Source organism: Salvelinus sp. IW2-2015, linkage group LG17, assembly GCF_002910315.2.
Source record: "Salvelinus sp. IW2-2015 linkage group LG17, ASM291031v2, whole genome shotgun sequence".
NCBI classification, from domain to species: Eukaryota; Metazoa; Chordata; class Actinopteri; order Salmoniformes; family Salmonidae; genus Salvelinus; species Salvelinus sp. IW2-2015.
The window spans coordinates 777,987-803,168 of NC_036857.1; the positions used below are offsets into that span (position 1 = coordinate 777,987).

The 25,182-nt window shown below is 42.1% G+C and overlaps 1 protein-coding gene across 1 annotated transcript; it reads left to right on the forward strand.

Annotated features, from left to right (window-relative positions):
• Positions 1–393: 393 nt before the first annotated feature.
• On the forward strand, positions 394–20,149 carry LOC111976815 (SRSF protein kinase 1). Its single transcript, XM_024005967.3, is given in 16 exon segments — positions 394–501; positions 1,209–1,263; positions 4,752–4,762; positions 4,765–4,887; positions 5,522–5,630; positions 5,832–5,919; positions 6,092–6,286; positions 6,884–7,049; positions 7,183–7,208; positions 7,357–7,597; positions 7,904–8,398; positions 8,842–8,942; positions 9,187–9,294; positions 9,832–9,901; positions 15,245–15,337; positions 15,734–20,149. Coding segments are annotated over 16 exon segments (2,082 nt in total). The 5' UTR covers positions 394–488; the 3' UTR covers positions 15,922–20,149.
• Positions 20,150–25,182: the final 5,033 nt, after the last annotated feature.

The window sequence follows — 25,182 nt, forward strand, 5'->3', positions numbered from 1 at the left end:
CCTTGTCATATGAAGAGAAATAATGAAGAGAAAATATAGATATAACTAGTAGTTATTGGCAGAGAGGTTTGGAACTCTTTGTTATTGGTCTATTAACCAATTTATCACATGTCGATGTCACCATGTAAAGCTGAAACTCCCACCCATGTAAACCTGGTGATTTAGAAGGCCCTGTGTAAATTGTATTTTCAACCAGCAACTAACTTACTATATCAGTAAATAACACTGAACTTGTTCACGCTTTTACAGTGTTAGTTTTATCAGCTGCTGTACAATATGACATAAAACACAGGAAAAACGAATTTTGACTGCACTGGGCCTTAACATAAAAATAAATATTTATATTTTTTATTTTTTTAAAGTCAGTTATTGACATTGCAATGTTGAAACGCGGGCGTTTAATCTGAAGGTTTCCTCATTGCCATACGAGAGTGACGTCGTCGTTTGTGCTGCTGGCAGAACGAACGTCTCTGAACTACCGGATCAACATGGAGAGAAAAGGTAATCTTCATAAAGATACAAAATACAAACGTTTAAGCAGTTGTGCGTTAACATATTATTAACAAATGTCAATTGACGTCGTTTTTAAAGTTACATTTCATTATAACGACGTAATCTTATGTACGAAGTGTTTTGTGGAACTGCATCTCCTGTTAAGCTGAACGCCAGGCACGCGTTGGTTCAGCTAGCTACCTTTTACTAACCAGTTAGCACCATCAACCTGGCCCCTACAATTATTGCTAACTGCTTCCATTTCATGTGTTTTTCATGAAAAAGTAATTGAGTAAACGTGGAGGGAATAATGCAATATTTATACGACAGATCTTCAGTGAGTGGTGGTTGCACGAAAGCTTGCTAACTAACGTTAGCTGGCCAAACATCGCAGTGGCTGTTCCTGTTTTAAAAGAGGACGTTACTGAATATTTTCAATCACTATCTCACTTATGTAATACGACCAGATTTTGATTACTACCTGTTTTCTGCGGTAATAGTTAGCTAGTTAACAACTGTGGCTAACGTTAGCTAGCTAGCTAATCATTTATTTGATACCTCAGCCAGCTTTCAAATGTCTTTGGCTAACTAACTTAGCTAGCTAGCATATAACGTTCAACCCAGTGAAGAAACATAGCCTCTAAAATACTGGTTAACCAGAAATGGGATAGTTAACTAGATATTGAATAAATGTGTTTTTATCATTACATTTACAGTTCTAGCACTTCAAGCAAGGAAGAAGAGGGCGAAAGCAAAGAAGTCGAGCAAGAAGTGAGTATTTATGTAGTGTACTGTTAGCATGTCTCGCTACATTTGACACAGGGCATTTAGTTTGACCATAAGCATTGAATCAAGTGTCCATAGGGTCCTAAAAAAGACTGACTGCGCGTTGTGGTCCAGTATGTCGACGACAGTCACATTACTAGTCTGCACTTGCGGCAGATGTACTGATGTCGCAGTACCCGTGATGTCGTGTATTTTTCGTTTGGATAAATTGTCAGTTGCCTGTCAAGGCAGTACATCCGTTTTCTACCACATATCATAAACACCCAGTTAATTATTTATTTAGTAATGAAACTATATGAGATGTTGTAGAAAAATGCAATGAATGTTTCAGGAAAATACTTTAGATGGCATCTGTCCTTCGTTTCCATAGCAGCAGTTAATTGGTTGGCTTTGAGTGTGTGTGAACTATAACGTCCTCTGTTTGGTTTATTCTCTGTAGTCAGAAGGAATGCAGCATATCTGGAAATGTAATGAGCTAATAACATCAATATTTACATAGTGACACAAACTGCCATCACACCAGTGTATAGTGTGAGTGTGACCATGACACGTCTAAGGTAGATATGGACATCTGAATGCATAGAGGAGGGCTACTCCTGGGGCGCCAAAGCACTTCTGGGTTTTGTTTCCATCGGATTGTTAATTGCACTCAGTTAATTGGTGTCCTAGGCCTACACTAAATCAGTCCCGAATTAGTAGGCAAGATTGAAAGCTGGCAGAAGTGTAACTGGCCTCAAGGGCCAGATTTTGAGTTGCACCGGCACATAGTTCAGTACAAATGTAGGTGACTCTTGGGCTTGCCCTGAACAAAAATATACCTTTTTWAAAAATCCTATGACACCCATTTTCAATATTCTGAATGATGTAGAGTATTTTAGTTAATGTTGAGGTCGTTGTGGTTTACCCAACAACAGCCAAGCCAACCCACACCATGCTAGCAGACATCCTTTCTGTAGGCCAGATATTATGTAATGCCTAGCTGCTGTGCTGCTATTTAGAGGAGCAGGAGAACGATGAAGTCCTCAGCACGGGCCAGCTGAAGCACAACGTTATGGATGAGGGAAAGTGCCCTTCCCTTGAAGTTATTATTCGTTTGTCAGTTCCTCCTTTTGCTGACCTACACAATGCTAAATCATTTATTTTAGTTTAAGAGCGCCTCTCATCAGACATCTATTGCCAACCTAGAAGTGTTTTGTCCTCTGTTTCACATTAATAAATCACATTTTAAACATTACATAAGCAAAATGACTCAAGTTAATGTTGTCCTTCAAAACAATGGATTCGCACACTGTAGTCATCCTATGTATATGTGTGAACAACGTTGTATTATAGAGGATTATGCAATGGGTGGGCATAATCCTGAGTGCTGATTGGTTAAAACCGCATTCCAACTGGCGTCTAGTCCACAAATTACAACCGGCTAAATTTAAGGCGTTGAAATGCCTATTTACTCTGTTCAATCTGACTGCGCAATCCACTGCAGGCAATTTATAAACTTGTTCTCTCGATTAAAAAGCATCTAAACTAACATTTTAGTTTTCAACAGCAGAGATTTGTATAAACCTTGCTGTCTGACTCTCCAACATTTGCAACATGGTTTCAATATTCAAATTCGATCTCCGGCTGTCCCATAGTAATGAACATGTTGGGATGAGACATACAGGTAGGCAGATTCTGTCAGCCAGTCATGAATCAGCATCATTTTTATGGATATATTCAAAGAACTATCATTGGAAAACAGGTCAAATTAAATAGTGTAGCTAGTTTGCAGTCTTTCCAGCTTTAGTTTGAAGTGATTATTTGTTGTGTTGTTGACTAGCTCCTCTCAACAACAGTGTCCTGACGAGAGAACACATTTTCTACGCCAGGCCAAATCGCACCTCATTAGCTCATTATTATGGATGTATCCAAATAAATGTCACTAGAAAACAGCTTATGCAAATGCACTACTTTGCTGTTATTCTGGCTGCACTTTTTGACGTGACTGTAAGTTAGCCATAGTTGGCTAGCTAGCAAGCAAGGGCTAAGAACGTTGCCAGCCAGTATGGCAATGGAACATTTAGAACAAACGACTGGGTCGCGTCTCTGGCAACCAAACCGATAGAATGAACGACCAGCCGGCTTGGGTAGCAACCCTAGATTTGTGTCGGAACTATATCTTGTGGAAGGATGAATAGTATGAATACATTTATCAAAATGTTTTTAATGAAAATATGTAAATAATTTTTTTTAAATATTTGAATATGTAACCCATTGTATAAAAGTCATAATGCCCTCAAAGCCGGTGTTTGGAGGATATATCAGCATCCTCCTCACATCTGATTGGCTTGAAGGGCATTCTAGAGCATGCATTATTACCCTTTATAAACTGGGTGGTTAGAGCCCTGAATGCTGATTGGCTGACAGCCGTGGTATATCAGACCATATACCAAAGGTATGACAAAACATTTATTTTTACTGCTCTAATTACGTTGGTAACCAGTTTATAATAGCAATAAGGCAACTCATGGGTTTGTGGTATATAGCTAATATACCACGGCTAAGGGCTGTGTCCAGGCACTCGGTGATGTGTCGTGCCTAAGAACAGCCCTTAGCCATAGTATATTGGCCATATACCACACTCCCTCGTGCCTTATTGCTTAAATAACACAGTATATTTCACGGTAGAATTCAATGTCTATAGTTCATTCTTGCATGTTTGAGCTGCTTTTGAAAGCAAAAGCCGAATTGAAAACATTATTGGCATTGTTGAATTCAATTTTCATAATGGCAAGCTAGTACTGATGGTTAACTAAACTAGCAAATATGTTGGTTTGGTTACCAAGGCAACTACGGTAGCTATCTAGTAAACGTTCTAGCTACTTCTGTGGATGTTGGAACACATTTCTACCGGCAAATGTGTTCAATTATAGCCATGGTATAAAAGGGATAATCCACCTCGGGGCTCTATGCTTCTTTGGAAGATAATGCAACTCTGTGGAATATTGTTCATTATTTTCCATAGAACGCATAGCCCCCCCCCCCCCCCCACACACACCCACTGATTATCCCTCAGTTAGTGGCTGTCACTCTACTGTGAGACGTCGTGAATGGAAAGGGTATAACAGTCCTGTATTAAATGTTAGTGTAATTGCCATGCAAGTATCACTCATCTCTGGAAAAATGTAATGTTTTCCCTGGAATGCTGGTTATAGAATGTAGACATAATACTGTGCTGTTTACAACAAGATATCATCTTAGTGCCAGTAGTAATATACATTAGTACTTCTGCCAGAAATACCAGAATGTTTTGTCTTGTACTATTTTCTGTGACTAAAAATATATTATTGAAAATAGTTCTACTAATGATTTTTAAGGAAAGGGGGAAAAGTTGAACACTAAAAGAGTAAATATTAAAGTAAATATTGTCAAACGCCTGTGCTACGTGCATAGGAGAAGGTCTCTAACCATTGTTCTGCGTGTCCTCCATCCAGACAGCCAGCCCACCCCAGGGGGCAGCACCCCAGCAGCAGCCCCAGCCAGAGGCCTCTCCCCAGGAGCCAGATGAGCCTGAGGAGATCCTAGGATCTGATGATGAGGAGCAGGAGGACCCCAATGACTACTGCAAGGGTGAGGGGATGACTGCCCGCAAGGCTGAGGGATGACTGCCGCAAGGCTGAGGGGATGACTGCCGCAAAGGCTGAGGGATGACTGCCGCAAGGCTGGAGGGGATGACTGCCGCAAGGCTGAGGGGTGACTGCCGCCAAGCTGAGGAGCTGCCGCAAGGCTGAGGGGATGACTCCGCAAGGCTGAGGGGATGACGCCGCAAGGCTGAGGGGTGCGGCAGGGGGGTGACTGCCGCAAGGCTGAGGGGATGACTGTCCGCAAACCGGGGGGGGGGGTGACTATGATGAAGTGACCTGCTAGTCTCTAGGGAGTTCCTGTAGTGTCTGCTTTCTTTCTGAGTTCTGGCTGTGTGGATAGAACTGACCAGAAAATTACGTTCCTTCCTAATATGTGAAACTTGCCACTGGTTTCAGGCAGAGCCAAGAGTTTAAAGTTGGCAAAGTCAACCAACTCATTGTATGACTTTTTAAAAGTAGAATGTTATTTCATTATTAGTCCTCTCTAGTTGTAATACATTACCTTGGGAGTCTACAATAGTCTACATTAGGTTATTTTGGACTTCAAGGCTGAGCCAATGACTCGTTTTAATGATGTTGGCTTTCCTACTGTCACTAATCTCCCTCTGCTGCGTGTCTAGGTGGCTACCACCATGTAAAGATAGGAGACCTGTTCAATGGGAGGTACCATGTGATCAGGAAGCTGGGCTGGGGACACTTCTCCACTGTGTGGCTGGCCTGGGACATCCAGTAAGATCACTTCTCATATCATTGTCTGTGAAGGCCTGAGACTGCATCACACTAGATTCTGATCAACAGATCTTCACAATTCCAGAAGCAGTATTTGTTAAATCAACATTGAATTKTTTGCTGAAATAATCCTATATTGCATAGAATCAAACATACATTGTCTTCTGTGTCAGCTTGATTGACTGACTGTTTGTTTTGTAGGGTGAAGAGGTTTGTGGCTATGAAAGTGGTGAAGAGTGCAGAGCATTACACAGAGACGGCTGTAGATGAGATCAAACTGCTCAGTTCTGTGAGTACTAACTTAGTCAATCATACTCACCAGCATGACATCAGCATGATATTTTAATCTGTAAAATACTTCCTTTTCTTCCCTGTGCCTTTGTTCACCTTTCCTTTCAGACATTTGTTCTGATACGTTTTTTTTATTTCCTGTTTTTTGTTTTGTTTTTGTGGTTTCGTAGGTGAGAAACACGGACCCTGACGATCCCAAGAGGGAGATGGTGGTTCAGCTACTGGATGASTTCAAGATCTCCGGCATCAACGGGACTCATGTGTGCATGGTGTTTGAGGTGCTGGGGCACCACCTACTGAAGTGGATCATCAAGTCCAACTACCAGGGCCTTCCTCTGCCATGCGTCAAGACCATCATACGACAGGTAAAACCACAGGGCGTAGTCCTCCATACCGGGGCTATCCAAACCTAATCCTAGACCCTGTTGCTGATCAGGATTGGGGTCAATTCCATAGCAATTCAACAAGTTAACTGGGATTCCTTATTTCCTCCATTGAAAAGCAATGAATTGAAATTGAATTGGCACCAACCCTGCTACTTATCCTTTACCTCATTGACCTTGTAAAGATTCATTTAAAAAAATGATTCAGTCCTATTTTTATTTGTTTTATGTCATATCTACTTAAACTATCACAGGGCCTCTGGCTGAAGTGAAATTGATTTCCAGACTTCCTTGACCAATGACCAAGAGGGATGGCAATATGGGACTAGTATTACTGAGTGGCGCAGCGGTCTGAGGCGCTAGAGGCGTCAATACAGCCCCATTCTTTCGATCTCGGGTTGTATCACAACCGGCCGTGATCAGGAGTACCATAGGGCGGTGCTCAATTGGCCCAGCGTTGTCCGGGTTAGGGGAGGGTTTGGCCGGGGCAGGCCGTCATTGTAAAATAAGAATTTGTTCTTTAACTGACTTGCCTAGTTAAATAAAGGTTAAATAAAGTAATTGGTGCCCATTGTGCAGGTTCTCCAGGGGTTGGACTACCTTCACACCAAGTGTGAGATCATCCACACTGACATCAAGCCAGAGAACATCCTGTTGACGGTGAATGAGCCCTACGTGAGGAGGCTGGCCGCGGAGGCTACGGAGTGGCAGAAAGCAGGGGCTCCCCCACCCTCAGGGTCCGCAGGTAGGGGTTAAGCACCCCACAGACGCACCCCACAGATGCCGACACACAGACAGCAGCACTCGTGCAAAAGTTCCCCAAAATATGGTACTTTGCTGTACAGCAGTATGTTGATTTGTCTCTGTTCTGTTTTCAGTCAGCACAGCTCCAGTTCCAAAAGCAGTAAGTCTCCCCTTTTCACTCATTGCCTTGGCTAGCAATTTCAGCCATACAGTGTTACTGTGCTACTGCAGCCACAACCAGTAGCTATTGTATTCAGTAAACCCTGTTGACGTCTGTCCTGTCTGTCCTGCTTCCTCTTCCTCTCCAGACGACCAAAATGTCCAAGAACAAGAAGAAGAAATTAAAGAAGAAGCAGAAGCGTCAGGCGGAGCTGTTGGAGAAGTGCATTCTGGATCTGGAAGAGATGGAGAAGGCTCCGGAGAGGGAGGAGGAGGAGGATGATGATGAAGAGGATCCGGAGTCTCCCGTATCTCCCAAGCAGCAGCGGCCATATTGTGCTCCTCTCAGACAGGTCTCCTTACAGGAAGTAGCCAGCCAAGACACAGCAGGTGACTTTCTGTAATTCAATTCAATACTACTTTATTGTCACTCAAGGGGACGTTAGTATTTTTCAATCATGGGCCTGGAGATCCACACTGGGTTGTACAGGTTTTTGCTCAGCAGTGATACACCTGATTCAACTAATCTACTAATTATCAAGCCCTTGATTAGTTGAACCAGCCGAGCTGGGACAAAAGCCTGCACACCCAGTCGGGTCTCCCAGATTAGGATTAAGAACACAGAATTAGACTAATTAGAAGGGAACTACTAGTCCAGCCTCCACTAGATCTAATGTTATTTTCTCATTTACCCAGGATGCATTGCGGGTGCAGAGGTGACGCGGTTAGGACCAGAAGGGATAATAACAGACGCAGAAGTGAACTGTAACGGCCTTCATCCTGAGGAAGAGGACGATAAAACGGAGGAGAGGAAGGCACAGTGGAGAGAGCAAGACCAACACAACGGTAACGTAGACCAAACAGAGGATTGTCCTCTTCTTCAGGAGTCTCCACCACCTCAACCCGTGTATAACGGCCTGGTGTCCCCGGATACCCCAGAGAGTGAGGAGGAGAGTGGAGCTCTGACCTGGAAGGTGGCTGAAATAAAGACTAAAGCATCCGAGTCTGAGACGAAAAGCTTTGTTGGCCAGGAGGAGCTATCGCCAGAGGAGCAGAAGAATCAGGAAAGGAGTCAAGTAGAAGTGACAGAGGAGGCGCAGGGCAGGAGTTGGAAGGAGCAGAACAGGAGTCGTGGGGAGGAGGAGGTGCTGGAGAACGCCCAGTTTGGAGAACAGGAGAGTCTGAAGGATGGTGAGTAGGCAGTCGGGATGGTGAGTAGACAGTCGGGATGGTGAGTAGACAGTCGGGATGGTGAGTAGGCAGTCGGGATGGTGAGTAGGCAGTCGGGATGGTGAGTAGGCAGTCGGGATGGTGAGTAGGCAGTCGGGATGGTGAGTAGGCCCCAAATCCCCCCGGCGGGATGGTGAGTAGGCAGTCGGGATGGTGAGTAGGCAGTCGGGATGGTGAGTAGGCAGTCGGGATGGTGAGTAGGCAGTCGGGATGGTGAGAACACGGGTATCAAAAATCATATCTGTATTTTTAAACAGGCGGATTTTGGATTTTTATGCTAATTTGATTTTGGCGTGGGCGTCGACTGTAGTAGAGTACGTTGTTGTATTCCTTCTTTATTTAAAGGTCAGATCAGTGTTGTAATGGCTGCTTGCTGAGTTTCTCTTCTCTCTTTCTCGATGCAGCCAAACTAGCAGCGGGGAACCTCCTGGTGAACCCCCTGGACCCACTCAACGCAGACAGACTGAAGGTCAAGATAGCAGACCTGGGAAACGCCTGCTGGCTGGTGAGTATCTGCAGATGACCTAAGGGATTTCCTGCTTAAGTCTTCCCCGGCATTAATGTCGCCTGCTTGCTTGAGTTTGCCAATGGAATAACCCCCCCCCCAAAATAAAATCTGAACTCCGCCCCAGCACGCTCCAATCAAACCTGGAAAGTAATTCAAACAGAAAAACACTGTTTGAACCCAGTTCTGCAATAGCAGTCTCATTGACCTGGTTTCCCCTTGCCCCTTTCTGTCTCCTCCGCAGCACAAGCACTTTACGGAAGACATCCAGACGAGACAGTACCGTTCTCTAGAGGTGCTCATAGGGTCTGGCTACAACACACCAGCTGACATATGGAGTACAGCCTGCATGGTAAGACTGGACAACACACTTTACAACATTTTAAAACCAGTTAATAAACGGAAAAGTAGAAGAGATTAATTTAGTCGTTTCCTTGCTGTAATTGGATGTAGTCTTGGGTGAATCACGAAGCTACGACGGACTAGAATTCCTTTTTACTAGCCATGTGAATTTCCCCACTTGGGATAATTAAGCAATAAGGCACAAGGGGGTGTGTTATATGGCCAATATACCACAGCTGAAGGCTGTGCGGATAGCGGAGTGCCTGGACACAGCCCTTAGCCGTGGTATATTGGCCATATACCACAAACCCCTGAGTTGCCTTATTGCTATTATAAACTAGTTACCAACGTAATTAGAATAAATAAAATAAAATAAATATTTGGTCATACCTGTGCTGTGCGGTCTGATATACCACGGCTGTCAGCCAATCAGTATTCAGGGCTCGAACCACCCAGTTTATAATGGAGCATAATTGACTCGTACACTGTCTGCTTCCTGCCATTAGGTTGTCTGTGTTTTTGTTGTTTATTGTTTCCTTCTCTGCAGGCGTTTGAGCTGGCCACTGGGGACTACTTGTTTGAGCCCCATTCCGGGGAAGATTACTCCAGGGACGAAGGTAGTTATGCAGCCGAATATTCATCTGCTTGATTTGAATATATGTTTAATAGTCTAATTTTAGAAGGTTCCCTCTGTGCTAATCTTACGTACCTGATTCTAATAATTATCTGGCCTATCAGCTGAATCCGGTTATTTACAACTGGGGTTGGAGTTAAAACCCACAGGAGGGTCGGCTCTCTAGGAACAGGGTTGGAGAGCCCTGGTGTAAACCTACAGGAGGGTAGATCTCCAGGAACAGGGTTGGAGAGCCCTGGTGTAAACCTACAGGAGGGGTCGGCTCTCCAGGAACAAGGTTGGAGAGCCCTGGTGTAAAACCTACAGGAGGGTAGCTCTCCAGGAACAGGGTTGGAGAGCCCTGGTGTAAACCTACAGGAGGGTCGGCTCTCCAGGAACAAGGTTGGAGAGCCCTGGTGTAAACCTACAGGAGGGTAGCTCTCCAGGAACAGGGTTGGAGAGCCTGGTGTAAACCTACAGGAGGGTAGCTCTCCAGGAACAGGGTTGGAGAGCCGTGGTGTAAACCTACAGGAGGGTAGCTCTCCAGGAACAGGGTTGGAGATCCGTGGTGTAAACCTACAGGAGGGTAGTTCTCCAGGAACAGGGTTGGAGAGCCCTGGTGTAAACCTACAGGAGGGTAGATCTCCAGGAACAGGGTTGGAGAGCCCTGGTGTAAACCTACAGGAGGGTAGCTCTCCAGGAACAGGGTTGGAGAGCCCTGGTGTAAACCTACAGGAGGGTAGATCTCCAGGAACAGGGTTGGAGAGCCCTGGTGTAAACCTACAGGAGGGTAGATCTCCAGGAACAGGGTTGGAGAGCCCTGGTGTAAACTACAGGAGGGTAGCTCTCCAGGAACAGGGTTGGAGAGCCCTGGTGTAAACCTACAGGAGGGTAGTCTCCAGGAACAGGGTTGGAGAGCCCTGGTGTAAACCTACAGGAGGGTAGCTCTCCAGGAACAGGGTTGGAGAGCCCTGGTGTAAACCTACAGGAGGGTATCTCTCCAGGAACAGGGTTGGAGAGCCCTGGTGTAAACCTACAGGAGGGTAGCTCTCCAGGAACAGGGTTGGAGAGCCCTGGCCTACAGAGAAGAGATATTTTAGATTCTTGACATTAACCGTTTTCATACTGTGAAATACCTTCCCGAAATATTAATAGGTTTTCATTCAATCTTTTCTTGTCACTTGTGGGGTTTACTTGGTCCTAAATATTAATACATGCATTAATGATTAAAAACCAACAGTTATACTTTATGCAGTAGGTGGTGTGTACATTCTATGGTGTACAATACTGTGCAATGCATTTGATGGTACATAATTGATTAGTAGTCTAGTTGACAGAAAAGACTACAGTGATTTTGTAATTGGTTTAATAGCCATCTGGATACATTGTTGTAGCATGTGTCAGCTAGCCTGGGCCTGTTCATTACTGTAGCCAGCTGGTCTATCATAGTCATACCATGTGTTTAAATGGAGAATTGAAGTTGTTGACTATAGCACGTTGTGTGGTATTGGAGCTGGCTATATGTCAGCTATAGTCAATCCTAAAGGCCAGTTTCCCGGATTATTTTAAAGCCTTGACTTGGACTGGAAAGTATGTTCAGATTTAACATTGAAAGTGTTGGGTTTTTTTTGTTCAAAAGAAACCTGCTAGGTGTCATTAACTATCCACCCCTCTTTTTACAGTCTTTCTGCTACGTAATAACCTGCTAGGTGTCATTAACCTATCCACCTCTTTTTTACAGTCTTTCTGCTACGTAATACCTGCTAGGTGTCATTAACCTATCCACCTCTCTTTTACAGTCTTTCTGCTACATAATAACCTGCTAGGTGTTATTAACCTATCCACCCCTCTTTTTACAGTCTTTCTGCTACGTAATAACCTGCTAGGTGTTATTAACCTATCCACCCTCTTTTTACAGTCTTTCTGCTACGTAATAACCTGCTAGGTGTCATTAACCTATCCACCTCTCTTTTATACAGTCTTTCTGCTACATTAACCTGCTAGGTGTTATTAACCTATCCACCTCTCTTTTACAGTCTTTATGCTACGTAATAACCTGCTAGTGTTATTAACCTATCCACTCTTTTTACAGTCTTTCTGCTACGTAATAACCTGCTAGGTGTTATTAACCTATCCACCTCTCTTTTTACAGTCTTTCTGCTACATAATAACCTGCTAGGTTGTATTAACCTATCCACCTCTCTTTTTACAGTCTTTCTGCTACATAATAACCTGCTAGGTGTTATTACCTATCCACCTCTCTTTTTACAGTCTTTATGCTACGTAATAACCTGCTAGGTGTTATTAACCTATCCACCCTCTTTTTACAGTCTTTCTGCTACGTAATAACCTGCTAGGTGTCATTAACCTATCCACCTCTCTTTTTACAGTCTTTCTGCTACATAATAACCTGCTAGGTGTTATTAACCTATCCACCTCTCTTTTACAGTCTTTATGCTACGTAATAACCTGCTAGGTGTTATTAACCTATCCACCCTCTTTTTACAGTTTTCTGCTACGTAATAACTGCTAGGTGTTATTAACCTATCCACCTCTCTTTTTACAGTCTTTCTGCTACATAATAACCTGCTAGGTGTTTATTAACCTATCCACCTCTCTTTTAACAGTCTTTCTGCTACATAATAACCTGCTAGGTGTTATTAACCTATCCATCTCTCTTTTTACAGTCTTTATGCTACGTAAATAACCTGCTAGGTGTTATTAACCTATCCACCCCTTTTTACAGTCTTTCTGCTACGTAATAACCTGCTAGGTGTTTATAACCTATCCACCCCTCTTTTTAGTCTTTCTGCTACGTAATAACCTGCTAGGTGTCATACCTATCCACCCCTCTTTTTACAGTCTTTCTGCTACGTAATAACCTGCTAGGTGTTATTAACCTATCCACCCTCTTTTTACAGTCTTTCTGCTACGTAATAACCTGCTAGGTGTCATTAACCTATCCACCCCTCTTTTTACAGTCTTTTCTGCTACGTAATAACCTGCTAGGTGTCATTAACCTATCCCCTCTCTTTTTACAGTCTTTCTGCTACGTAATAACCTGCTAGGTGTCATTAACCTATCCACCCCTCTTTTACAGTCTCTTGCTACGTAATAACCTGCTAGGTGTTATTAACCTATCCACCTCTCTTTTTACAGTCTTTCTGCTACGTAATAACCTGCTAGGTGTTTAAATCAAATCAAATTTTATTTGTCACATACACATGGTTAGCAGATGTTAATGCGAGTGTAGCGAAATGCTTGTGCTCTCTAGTTCCGACAATGCAGTAGATAACAACAAGTAATCTAACCTAACAATTCCACAACTACTACCTTATACACACAAGTGTAAAGGGATAAAGAATATGTACATAAAGATATATGAATGAGTGATGGTACAGAACGGCACAGGCAAGATGCAGTAGATGGTATAGAGTACAGTATATACATATGAGATTAGTAATGTAGGGTATGTAAACATAAAGTGGCATAGTTTAAAGTGGCTAGTTTATTGTACATTATTGTTATGAGTAAATCTATGATCATGTGATGTTGAGTACCTACCTTCATTCCTGTCTTTATTTTCCCCCTCAAACAATTGGAGCTGTATTTCTGTCAACACTGCACATCCTCTCCAGTTCCCCACGCCCTCTACTCATCTGCCTCCTCCTCCTCCCTCATTCGCGCTTCATCTCTTCTCCTCCTCTGATTCTGTGCGAGGCTTTTTGCTCATACTTGTGTACGTTGAGTAACTTTAAACATTTTTCAATTTGGCACAGCTTGATTTGATTCAGTGGAACGTTTAGGTATTTGCTGAGGTAGGTGGAAGCTAGCCCAGGGCTAACTGTCACAACCTATAGCTCTCCATCTGCTACAGCCAGGTGTTGACTACTCACACCTTGAACCTGAACACCTAGGTATAGATTGGCCCGACGTTGTGCGTGTGGACACGTTTTACTCGTGAGTACCAGAAGTCCTCACAAGAATCATAAAGAAGCTCAAATTCAGAAGTGGGGACGGTCCTCACTTGTTTTTAAAGGCTATTATAGGGTTGGGAGTAAGGGTTAGGAGTAAGGGTTAGGAGTAAGGGTTAGGAGTAAGGGTTAGGAGTAAGGTTTAGGTTTAGGAGTAAGGTTTACGAGTAAGGTTTAGGAGTAAGGGTTAGGAGTAAGGAGTTAGTAGTAAGGGTTTAGCGAAAATAGGATTTTGTATGTCAAGTATAGTAAGACATAGGTGAGTTGATCTGAGGTTCTTCTAACCCCTAACTCAACTGATCATTAAAATACCATGTCCATTCTTTATCTTACTGGCTTGGAATATCTGCGTGCGTGTAGCAGACATTGTCTTCCTTCTGCTTCGTGACTTCAGTCTACTGAAACTAGTTTCTGCCATAGAGAGAAATCTCCCGAGAGGATGGTGTTAAATGGATTATCTCTATGGTTTCTGACAGCTCTGTTCCAAAGACTGAAGGTGATCAGTTGGTAAAGATACTGTGGTTGTCGTCTACATGTGCTTCATGTCATACTATGTTCTCATTGTCTTTAATATTGTTTTATTTAACCTTTTTATTTAACTAGGCAAGTCATTGAAGAACAAATTGTTATTTACAATGACAGCCTACACCGGCCAAACCCGGACGAAGCTGGGCCAATTATGCGCCGCCCTATGGGACTCAATCACGGCCAGTTGTGATACAGCCTGGAATCGAACCAGGGTCTGTAGCGACGCTTCTAGCGCAGCGATGCAGTGCCTTAGACCGCTGCACYACTCGGGAGCCCCAAAATATGCTGCCACTTGCTTCTTTTTCATCTCGGCTTCCTCCTTGCTTTCTCTTCTTCCACTTTCTCATTTCTCTATCTCTTTTATTTATATATATATATAKAGCTCTGATTTATTGAGTTGTTGGGAAAAGTTCTCCACCACTATGCACTGAGTGGGAAATTCTCCCAGGAATGGTTCACCAGAAGAGGTACTGTTTGTCTGTGGCCAGCACTGGGGGATGTGGGGAGGTAGAGCAGGCAAGTTCCTCTGACAGCACCAGGAGACCCAACTGCTACATTCCAAATGTCAACACTTGTATACTACGTAGAATCCCAACCACTTTAAATCCAGTCTCTCTCATGAATAGGTGTTCTCTACTTCATTTTAGGCAGCTGTCTTTGTACTGTTTGACAGGTAGTTATAGGGATTGCACACCCCAAAATAAAAGGGAKTGTACACTCCAAAATAAAAGGCGGGTTCCTCAAAGTGCTGTTAGACTGACCCCTTCACCCTCACCCAGGGTGGGCTTGTGACTGACTGGCACACCAAGTCTGACTCTCGTCCTCTTCTCTTCCCCGTCTCTCAGACCATATTGCATTGATCATTGAGCTGCTGGGGCAAGTCCCACACAAACTCGTAACAGCTGGGAGATATTCCAAGGATTTCTTCACCAAGAAAGGTAAAGCAAAGCGGTTATGTAAGGTTTTTAAATGACCTATCTCTCCTTTGTTGTAAATCTATGCGTGTATTTCATAGTGCCAATCATTTTTTGGGGTTGGATTTTCTTGTATGCTGTAATTTTAAAGGAAAGCTTTTAGTAACAGTCGTCTTTTAGTAACAGTCGTCTTTTAGTAACAGTCGTCTTTTAGTAACAGTCGTCTTTTAGTAACAGTCGTCTTTTAGTAACAGTCGTCTTTTAGTAACAGTCGTGTGTGTGTGTGTGATGGTGGTGAGTCTTGTCGTGTGCTGTGGTGATGTGAAACGCTGTCTGACTGGCTGGCGGACTGCCGTCTCTCTCTGTCTAATCCTTCTATGTGTCTCTGAGGCTGACTGTCTCTTAACTTCTCTTTCCTAGGGGACCTGAAGCACATCACCAAGCTGAAGCCCTGGGGGTTACTAGAGGTGCTGCAGGATAAGTACGAGTGGTCCAAAGAGGAGGCTGATTGTTTCGCTGACTTCCTCCTCCCCATGCTGGAGCTGGTACCAGAGAAGAGGGCCACRGCTGCAGACTGCCTGCGCCATCCCTGGATCGCCCCCCAGTGACGGCCACCAGTACTGCAATACAAAACACCTAGGGCCTCTTCAGTAGGCAAACGTTTTTGAATGTTGCAGCTAATTTGAATGACTGGAGCTGACTTATCTCATTTTTTTTACTTGTCATTGAGGCATGTTTGTTCTCCGTTACGTTCGTTCCGTAACGTTTCGCCCTGCTGAATGCTGCCCGGTTTGCCCCTGATGAATCCTTCCAACCACTGCAATGTAAAACCCCGGGGCTATGTTCAGGAGTATGTAACGTTACTGAACGTTCAGATAAAAAAATGTATGTTGTCGAACACATCATCATCTGTCAGAGTAGGGAATCGTGTCTGCTCTTTTCATTACATTTCTATCTGCAATATTCCATTTTGACATTTTAGTCATTTTAGCAGACATTCTTATCCAGTGTGTCTGCTGCTAGACCAGTGTTTCCCATCTCCGGTCCTCCAGTAAGCCCAACTCCGGTCCTCCAGTACCCCCAACAGCAGCCTTTTGTTGTAGACCTGGACAAACCTACCTGATGCAGCTCATTGAGGACCTGATGAATAGTTGAATCAGGTGTGCTTATCTGAGAATGTGTACTCTGGTGGAGTTAGGAAATACTGTGCGAAATGACTCCAAATGTGAAAGTAGCGTTTCACGTCCCTGAATTACATCCCTAGATGTATACCCACTAGTGGAGGCATCTGGCCACTGGGATGCAAATTAAACCTCTTACAAGAGACTTGTTGCAACAGATCACTTTCCAATTGGATCATCTGAGATGGCTATTTATTTTTGGTTTGTATTCTTACATTTTGTTATTATTATCAGCATCCTATATTTGTTTCTCTTTTTCTTTCTTTCTTTTTTGTACTGATGTTTAAGAAGCCAGTAGACAACATTGACCATAAACCAATCATTTTGGTGGTCCAGAATTCTGTGCTCTGTACACTTCTCACCCATATACACTATATATAMAAAGTATGTGGACACCCCTTAAAAATKWGTGGATTCGGCTATTTCAGCCACACCCSATGCKGACRGGTATATRAAATCAAAGCACGCAGCCATGCAATCTCCATAGACAAACATTGGCAGTAGAATGAATGGTCTTWCTGAAGAGCTCRGTGACTCAACGTGGCACCGTCATAGGATGTCATGTTTCCAACGAGTCAGTTCGTCAGATTTCTGCCCAGCTAGAGCTGCCCCGGTCAACTGTAAGTGCCGTTATTGTGGAAACGTCTTGGAGCAACAACGGCTCAGCCGAGAAGTGGTAGGCCACACAAGCTCACAGAACAGGACCACCGAGTGCTAAACCGCGTAAAAATCATCTCTCCTTGGTTGCAACACTCACTACCGAGTTCCAAACTACCTCTGGAAGCAACGTCAACTCCGTATTAATGGTTTTGGAATTGAGATGTTCATTGAGTAGGTGTCCACATAGTTTTGGTTATGTAGTGTAAGATAACTTGTGATTCCCACCACCATCTTGCTTTGTTCTACCCCAGCACAAGACCCTGGAGCAGAACAAGATCAAGGAACTGTAGTCACTAGTGCCCTCCACCACTTTTGTAACCCTGTCTCTGTCATCTAACTTGATACCACTTGGTTTTTTCCTCTGATGAAGGCAAAGAGTACAAATGTGTTACAAAACAAAATGCCTTATGGGTAAAGGTGTATTAGGAAGTTGCACATAAGGCAAACGAACATGAACGAAYGTGTAGGTTGCAGTCCGCTCTCTCTTTTCTGACTGAACTATTTCTACTTCTCCACAGGAAATACATTAGAGGACTGTCTAGCTGTTCCGATCAGTAAAACTCACACCACCTTGTTTGTACAGAATCCGTTATTCTACTACCTTGTCATTGAATCATTCTCATCGGATTAGAGACTGGTTTTCTCATGTTTTGTGCGTTTCATTAAGTAATATTATGTTCATAAGAGCCCCATCCAAAATGAGAGATTTTGAGAGAAAAAATAAAATTGTGTGTGTATATATACCTGTACCAAAGAGTTTGCCTTGTTCTGTATATTACAGCCATGTACAGTTTTTAACAAATCCTAGGATGTGTCCGAAATCGCACCCGCTTCCCTTTACAGTGGATTCGGAAAGTATTCAGACMCCTTCACTTTTTCCATATTTTATGTTACAGCCTTATTCTAAAATGGATTAAATTTGAATTTTTCCCTCGTCAATCTACACACAATACCCCATAATGACAAAGCGAAAATTGGTTTAAGAAATGTTTTCACATTTTATTTAAAATAAACTATCAAATTTACATAAGTATTCAGACCCTTTACTCAGTAGTTTGTTGAAGCACCTTTGGCAGTGATTACAGCCTCGGGTCTTCTTGGGTGTGACGCTACAAGCTTGGCACACCTGTATTTGGGGAGTTTCTCCTATTCTTCTCTGCAGATCCTCTCAAGCTCTGTCAGGTTGGATGGGGAGTGTTTTGCAGCACAGCTATTTTCAGGTCTCAAGGACATTCAGAGAGTTGTCCCGAAGCCACTCTTGCGTTGTCTTCGTTGTGTGTGTGTGTAGGGTTGTTGTCCTGCCATTCAGGCCAAATAGTTCAATCTTGGTTTCATCAGACCAGAGAATCTTGTTTCTCATGGTCAGAGTCCTTTAGGTGCCTTTTGGCAAACTCCAAGYGGGCTGTCATGTGCCTTTTACTGAGGAGTGGCTTCTCTTTGGTCATTCTACCATTAAGGTCTGATTGGTGGAGTGCTGCCGAGATGGTTGTCCTTCTGGAAGATTCTCTCATCTACACAGAGGAACTCTGGACTCTTGTCAGAGTGACCATCGAGTTCTTGCTGACCTCCCTGACCAAGGCCCTTCTCCCCTGATTGGTCAGTTTGCCCGGGCGGCCAACTCTAGGAAGTGTTGGTGGTTCCAAACCTCTTCCATTTTAAGAATGATGGAGGCCACTGTGTTCTTGGGGASCTTCAATGCTGCAGACATTCTTTGGTACCCTTCCCCAGACCTGTGCCTCGACACAATCCTGTCTCGGAGCTCTACTGACAACAGTTGACAGTGCTCTGACGTGCACTGTCAACTGTGGAACCTTATATAGACAGGTGTGTGTGCCTTTCCAAATCATGTCCAATCGATTGATTTTACTACAGAAGGACTCCAATCAAGTTGTAGAAACATCTCAAGGATGATCAATGGAAACAGGATGCACCTGAGCTCTATTTTGCGTCTAATAGCAAAGGGTCTGAATACTTATGTAAATAAGGTATTTCAGTTTTATTTTTAATACATTTGCAAAAATGTCTAAACCTTTTTTTGCTTTAGTATTATGGGGGATTGTGTGTAGATGAGGAGAAACATTTATTTAATACATTTTAGAATAAGGCTGTAACGTAATACTCAAGCATCTGCAGAGAAGAATGGAAGAAACTCCCCAAATACAGGTGTGCCAAGCTTGTAGCATCACACCCAAGAAGACCCGAGGCTGTAATCACTGTCAAAGGTGCTTCAACAAACTACTGAGTAAAGGGTCTGAATACTTATGTACATGTGATATCAGTTTTTATATTTTAAGACATTTGAAAACATTTCTAAAAACCTGTTTTTGCTTTGTCATTATGGGGTATTGTGATGTCATTATGGGGTATTGTGATGTCATTATGGGGTATTGTGTTTAGATAGATGAGGGGGGGAMAAAATCTATTTAATCCATTTTAGAATAAGGCATCAACGTAACAAAAATGTGGGAGAAGTAAAGGGGTCAGAATACTTTCCAAATGCACTGTATAGTGCACTCCATGGGAAGAATGGTGCAATTTGGAACGGACCCTACTCTCTTAGCTAAAATGATTTAGCTGGGTAGTGATGTTTTAATGACGCATTCAGAAGAAGTGTGCTAGATCTTTTGTACGCATGTCCATCAGCTGTTAAATGGCACCGTCTCCTAGAGGTCTGAACCAAGAGTTGTATATCACACCATTTTTCTTACATGAATGTCACTTTGATTTGTCTTGCCTTCCTGGGGTTACCCACTTGGTCAYTGGGTAAAAATATATTATTTTCTGGAACTACTACATGTACCCATCTCATTGTTAAATTATTAGAGATGCACATTGTTTTTTTTTGTTGCACCCACCATGCATCATGTGCGCAGTGGTCATGTGAGGTGAAATGTTTATTTTGGGATGTGAAGCACTCCGTTTGTTTGACCTGACGAAGATCTGTTTTGGATGGAAGCGTTGTCAATAAAGATGTGTATTGGGAGCTTTAACAGTGTGCAGGCCTTCTTGTTCTGTACTAGTCATCGTTATTAGCCCAGCACCTATGTTTTAAACTATGTGCGTATGACCACAAACATAAAATGTGTATTGAAGATTATACAGTTATATTGTATACACAAAACATTGCTAAATAACAACATGATGAAATAACACTGCATTCAATTACCAAGGCTCGAAAAAGGGGCAAAAACCACGTGAAAACAGGGTACCATTGGATACAGTAAGGCTCAAACAACTGTCCTCTAGCATAATGAGTAATAAAACTGTCCTCTAGCATAATGAGTAATAAAACTGTCCTCTAGCATAATGAGTAATAAAACTGTCCTCAAGCATATAATGAGTAATAAAACTGTCCTAGCATAATGAGTAATAAACTGTCCTCTGCATAATGAGTAATAAAACTGTCCTCTAGCATAATGAGTAATAAAACTGTCCTCTAGCATAATGAGTAATAAAACTGTCCTCTAGCATAAGAGTATAAACTGTCCTCTAGCATAAATGAGTAATAAACTGTCCCTAGCATAATGAGTAAAAAACTGTCCTCTAGCATAATGAGTATAAAACTGTCCTCTAGCATAAATGAGTAATACAACTGTCCTCTAGCATAATGATGAGTAATAAAACTGTCCTCTAGCATAATTGATATACAACTGTTCCTCTAGCATAATGAGTAATAAAACTGTCCTCTTAGCATAATGAGTAAAAAACTGTCCTCTAGCATAATGAGTAATAAAACTGTCCTCTGCATAATGGAGTAATAAACTGTCCTTAGCATAATGAGTAATAAAACTGTCCTCTAGCATAATGAGTAATAAACTGTCCTCTAGCATTAATGAGTAATAAAACTGTCCTCTAGCATAATGAGTAATAAAACTGTCCTCTAGCATAATGAGTAATAAAAACTGTCTCTAGCATGTTAATGAGTAATCAAAACTGTCCTCTAGCATAATGAGTTAAATAAAACTTCTCCTCTAGCATAATGAGTAATTACAACTGTCCTCTAGCATAATGAGTAATACAACTGTCCTCTAGCATAATGAGTAAGTACAACTGTCCTCTAGCATAATGGAGTAATAAAAATGTCTCTAGCATAATGAGTAATAAACTGTCCTCTAGCATATGAGTAATAAACAACTGTCTCTAGCATAATGAGTAATAAAATGTCCTCTAGCAAACTGGTAATAAACTGCCTCTAGCATAATGAGTAATAAACTGTCTCTAGCATAATGAGTAATAAAACTGTCCTCTAGCATAATGATAAATAAAACTGTCCTCTAGCAATAATAGAAGTAAGTAAAAACATGATCCCTCTAGCAATAATGAGTAATAAAAACTGTCCTCTAGCATAATTGAAGTATAAAACTGTCCTCTGGCATAATTGAGTAATAAAACTGTCCTCTAGCATAATGAGTAAATAAAACTGTCCTCTAGCATAATGAGTAATACAAACTGTCCTCTTAGCATAATGAGTAATTACAAACTGTCCTCTAGCATAATGAGTAATAAAACTTGTCCTCTAGCATAATGAGTAAGTAAAAACTGTCCTCGTAGCATAATGAGTAATAAACTGTCCTCTAGCATAATGAGTAATTACAACTGTCATCTAGGCATAATGAGTAATAAACTGTCCTTCTAGCATAATGAGTAATAAACTGTCCTCTAGCATAATGAGTAAAAAACTGTCCTCTAGCATAATGAGTAATAAAACTGTCCTCTAGCATAATGAGTAATAAAACTGTCCTCTAGATAATGAGTAATAAAAATGTTCCTCTAGCATAATGAGTAATTAAAACTGTCTCTAGCATAATGAGTAATTAAACTGTCCTCTAGCATATGAGTAATAAAAAACTCGTTCCTCTAGCATAATGAGTAATAAAAATGTCCTCTAGCATAATGAGTAATTAAACTGTCCTCTAGCATAATGAGTAATTAAACTGTCCTCTAGCATAATGGAATTGCCTAGTCAAAGCCCAGACCTCAATCCAATTGAGAATCTGTGATATGACTTAAAGATTGCTGTACACCAGCGGAACCCATCCAACTTGCGGCTCAACATTTCAGAACCAAGGACAGCGCGCGCCTTCACAAAGATGGTGGATAAATGAAGATGTCTTACTCAGGCTGTTTACCATTGAAAAAATAACAACACCGTTCCTGTCTCTTTTAAGCTTTGTCAAAATTGACTTTTCATAGTAGGTTTAGGAGAAGTTTACGCAGCAGGTTAGGATAATTTACGTAGAAGGTTAGGGGAATTAGGTTAAGGTTAGGTTAGGTTAGGGTTAGCTAAAATGTAAAGGAGTCCAAGAAATTTGACTTTGCTTGGGAAGTAATCTTATACAATGTCTGACTGTCACTATCAATTGATTTGTTCACTTCCTGTAAAAGAGAATATGCATTGATGGGTTGCACCTCCGTCACGTCGTTACCATTGTTATCAATGTTCTACAGATGCCGCAGCATATTGACGTCCGACTGAAGGTTAATGCTTAGTCTTTCTGAACAGGGGGCTAATGATTCTTTCATCAACATTACACAATAGTGGCCTGGAAATATGATGACATTGCTAAAGTAGACACATAATTAGTAGAAAACAACTTTGTCGACATTACGATGTTGTCAAGGTTACTTTGCTAGCTCATGGCAACATTGCAGACCGCACCACCCTCTGGAGAGCCCTGTGGTTGCGGGTGGTGCAATTGCCGTACCAGGCGGTGATACAGCCCGACACGATGCTCTCAATTGTGCATCTATAAAAGTTTGTGAGGGTTTTAGGTGCCAATCCAATTTTTGTCTGCCTCCTTCTTCACCACACAGTCTGTGTGGGTGGACCATTTCAGTTTGTCAGTGATGTGTACGCCTAGGAACTTGAAGCTTTCCACCTTCTCCACTGCGGTCCCATCAATGTGGATAGGGGGATGCTCCCTCTGCTGTTTTCTGAAGTCCACGATCATCTCCTTTATTTTGTTGACGTTGAGTGAGAGGTTATTTTCCTGGCACCACATTCCCAGAGCCCTCACCTCCTCCCTGTAGGCTGTCTCGTCATTGTTTGTGGTGTATTTAATATAGTGACATCAGTCCTAAAACTAACGTTCAAAGCAATATTGTAACGAAACATAAAAACCATGAATAATTAAATTGAGAGTTCATCTACATTACCATAATTAAACATATTTGCTAGCGGAATAACATTAGGGAAAATCGGGTCTATAATTTATTTTCCTAACCCATTATTATTATTATAATAATAATTAAATAGCCTAACTAAAATAAGTCAAAAGTATAATTGAACTACGTAGAATTGCAGGAAATTAGCTTCAAAACAATCACATTTTCCTAGGTCCTTTAAATTAAACAATATCAAGCTGATGGTTTATTTAATATAGTGACATTTTTCAAATGTGAAAAAGGTGGGCCCTGGGAAAAAAAAGTTTGGGAACCCAGTCAACTGGGTGGGACTTCCTATTGGTTAAGGAAAGATCACATAATTCCATCCAGGTCACCAGGAGGGCTGAGCCAATGAATTATACTCATAAGAAAACATTCCGTAACTGTAGGTGGCATTAATCGCCAACCTTGGCTTTATACATGTTTCAACAACACCCTCCAGGGGGCAGTGTTCACCCTTTCAGTTTGTTTACCAACTCATAGAAGTAGTAGTAGAAAAAAATTAAATACTTTCAACTGAGATGGCATTAGAGGCACTGCTCTCACAGATGCCATGCAGGGATGGGAAACTACAGTCCTCAGGGGTGTGGTTGGTGTCACACTCCCCCCATCCCTAACAAACACAGCTGATTAATCAAACTGCATTCTAAACTGAAGATCATGATTAGTTGATTATTGGAGTCAGGTGTGTTAGCTGGGCCTGGGGCAAAACTGTGACACCAATCAGGCCCCGAGGACTGGAATTGTTCACCCCTGCTTGGAACAGATACAAATATGTGATGTCTGTCTCAGTCTATGGTCTGGTCTGCTTAGTTCATTGACCGTATAGGAACAAGAAAAAAGGAGTGTGTGAGTTGTCGCGCTTCCTCTGCCGTCTCTGGCCTTTACCCGCCTGATGATACAATGTCTCTGGTCAGAGTGAAGATGATGTTTGCATGATTTACAACAAGTAATGGTAGTTTAAAACAGTTTTATAAAACTGTATGTTTCCTAGGTTTAATCATGGTAAGTGCTACTTGTTAAGAGTTGGCATGTCTCCTGTGTTGGAGACAAGCGTCATGTCAGTACAGGTGTGAGGTATTGAATTATTCAAGGTAAAGGAGATGAGAGGCGGTAGGAGTAAGGTGACAGAACATGTTGCATAGTGGAACCAGATACACCTAGCTAGGTGCTATTCTTTTGATTGATTTATAAGACTTCTGACTAAGTATTAAACGTGTCAATTCTCCAATGTGATGTGATAACCTCAACATTGTTTACAAATGCAAAAAGTAGTTCTTTTTTTAAACATGACTGTAACAATATTAAAATGTTCCTTCTTCTGCGCTTGTGCATTAATGTATTTGGGTTTGTCCAACACATGGACCAGATATACTGTAGTCCAGTCAGGAATCTCACACTTGAAGATGTAATGAACAAATCTGATCTGTGTAATGCATCTGTGTAATGCATCTGTGTAATGCATCTGTGTAATGCATCTGTGTAAGGAATCTGTGTAATGGATCAATGTAATGCATCAATGTAATGCATCAATGTAATGCATCTGTGTAATGCATCTGTGTAATGCATCTGTGTAATGCATCTGTGTAACGCATCTGTGTAACGGATCTGTGTAACGGATCTGTGTAAGGGATCTGTGTAAGGGATCTGTGTAACGCATCTGTGTAACGCATCTGTGTAACGGATCTGTGTAATGGATCTGTGTAATGGATCTGTGTAAGGGATCTGTGTAACGCATCTGTGTAACGCATCTGTGTAATGGATCTGTGTAAGGCATCTGTGTAATGCATCTGTGTAAGGCATCTGTGTAAGGCATCTGTGTAAGGCATCTGTGTAAGGCATCTGTGTAACGGATCTGTGTAA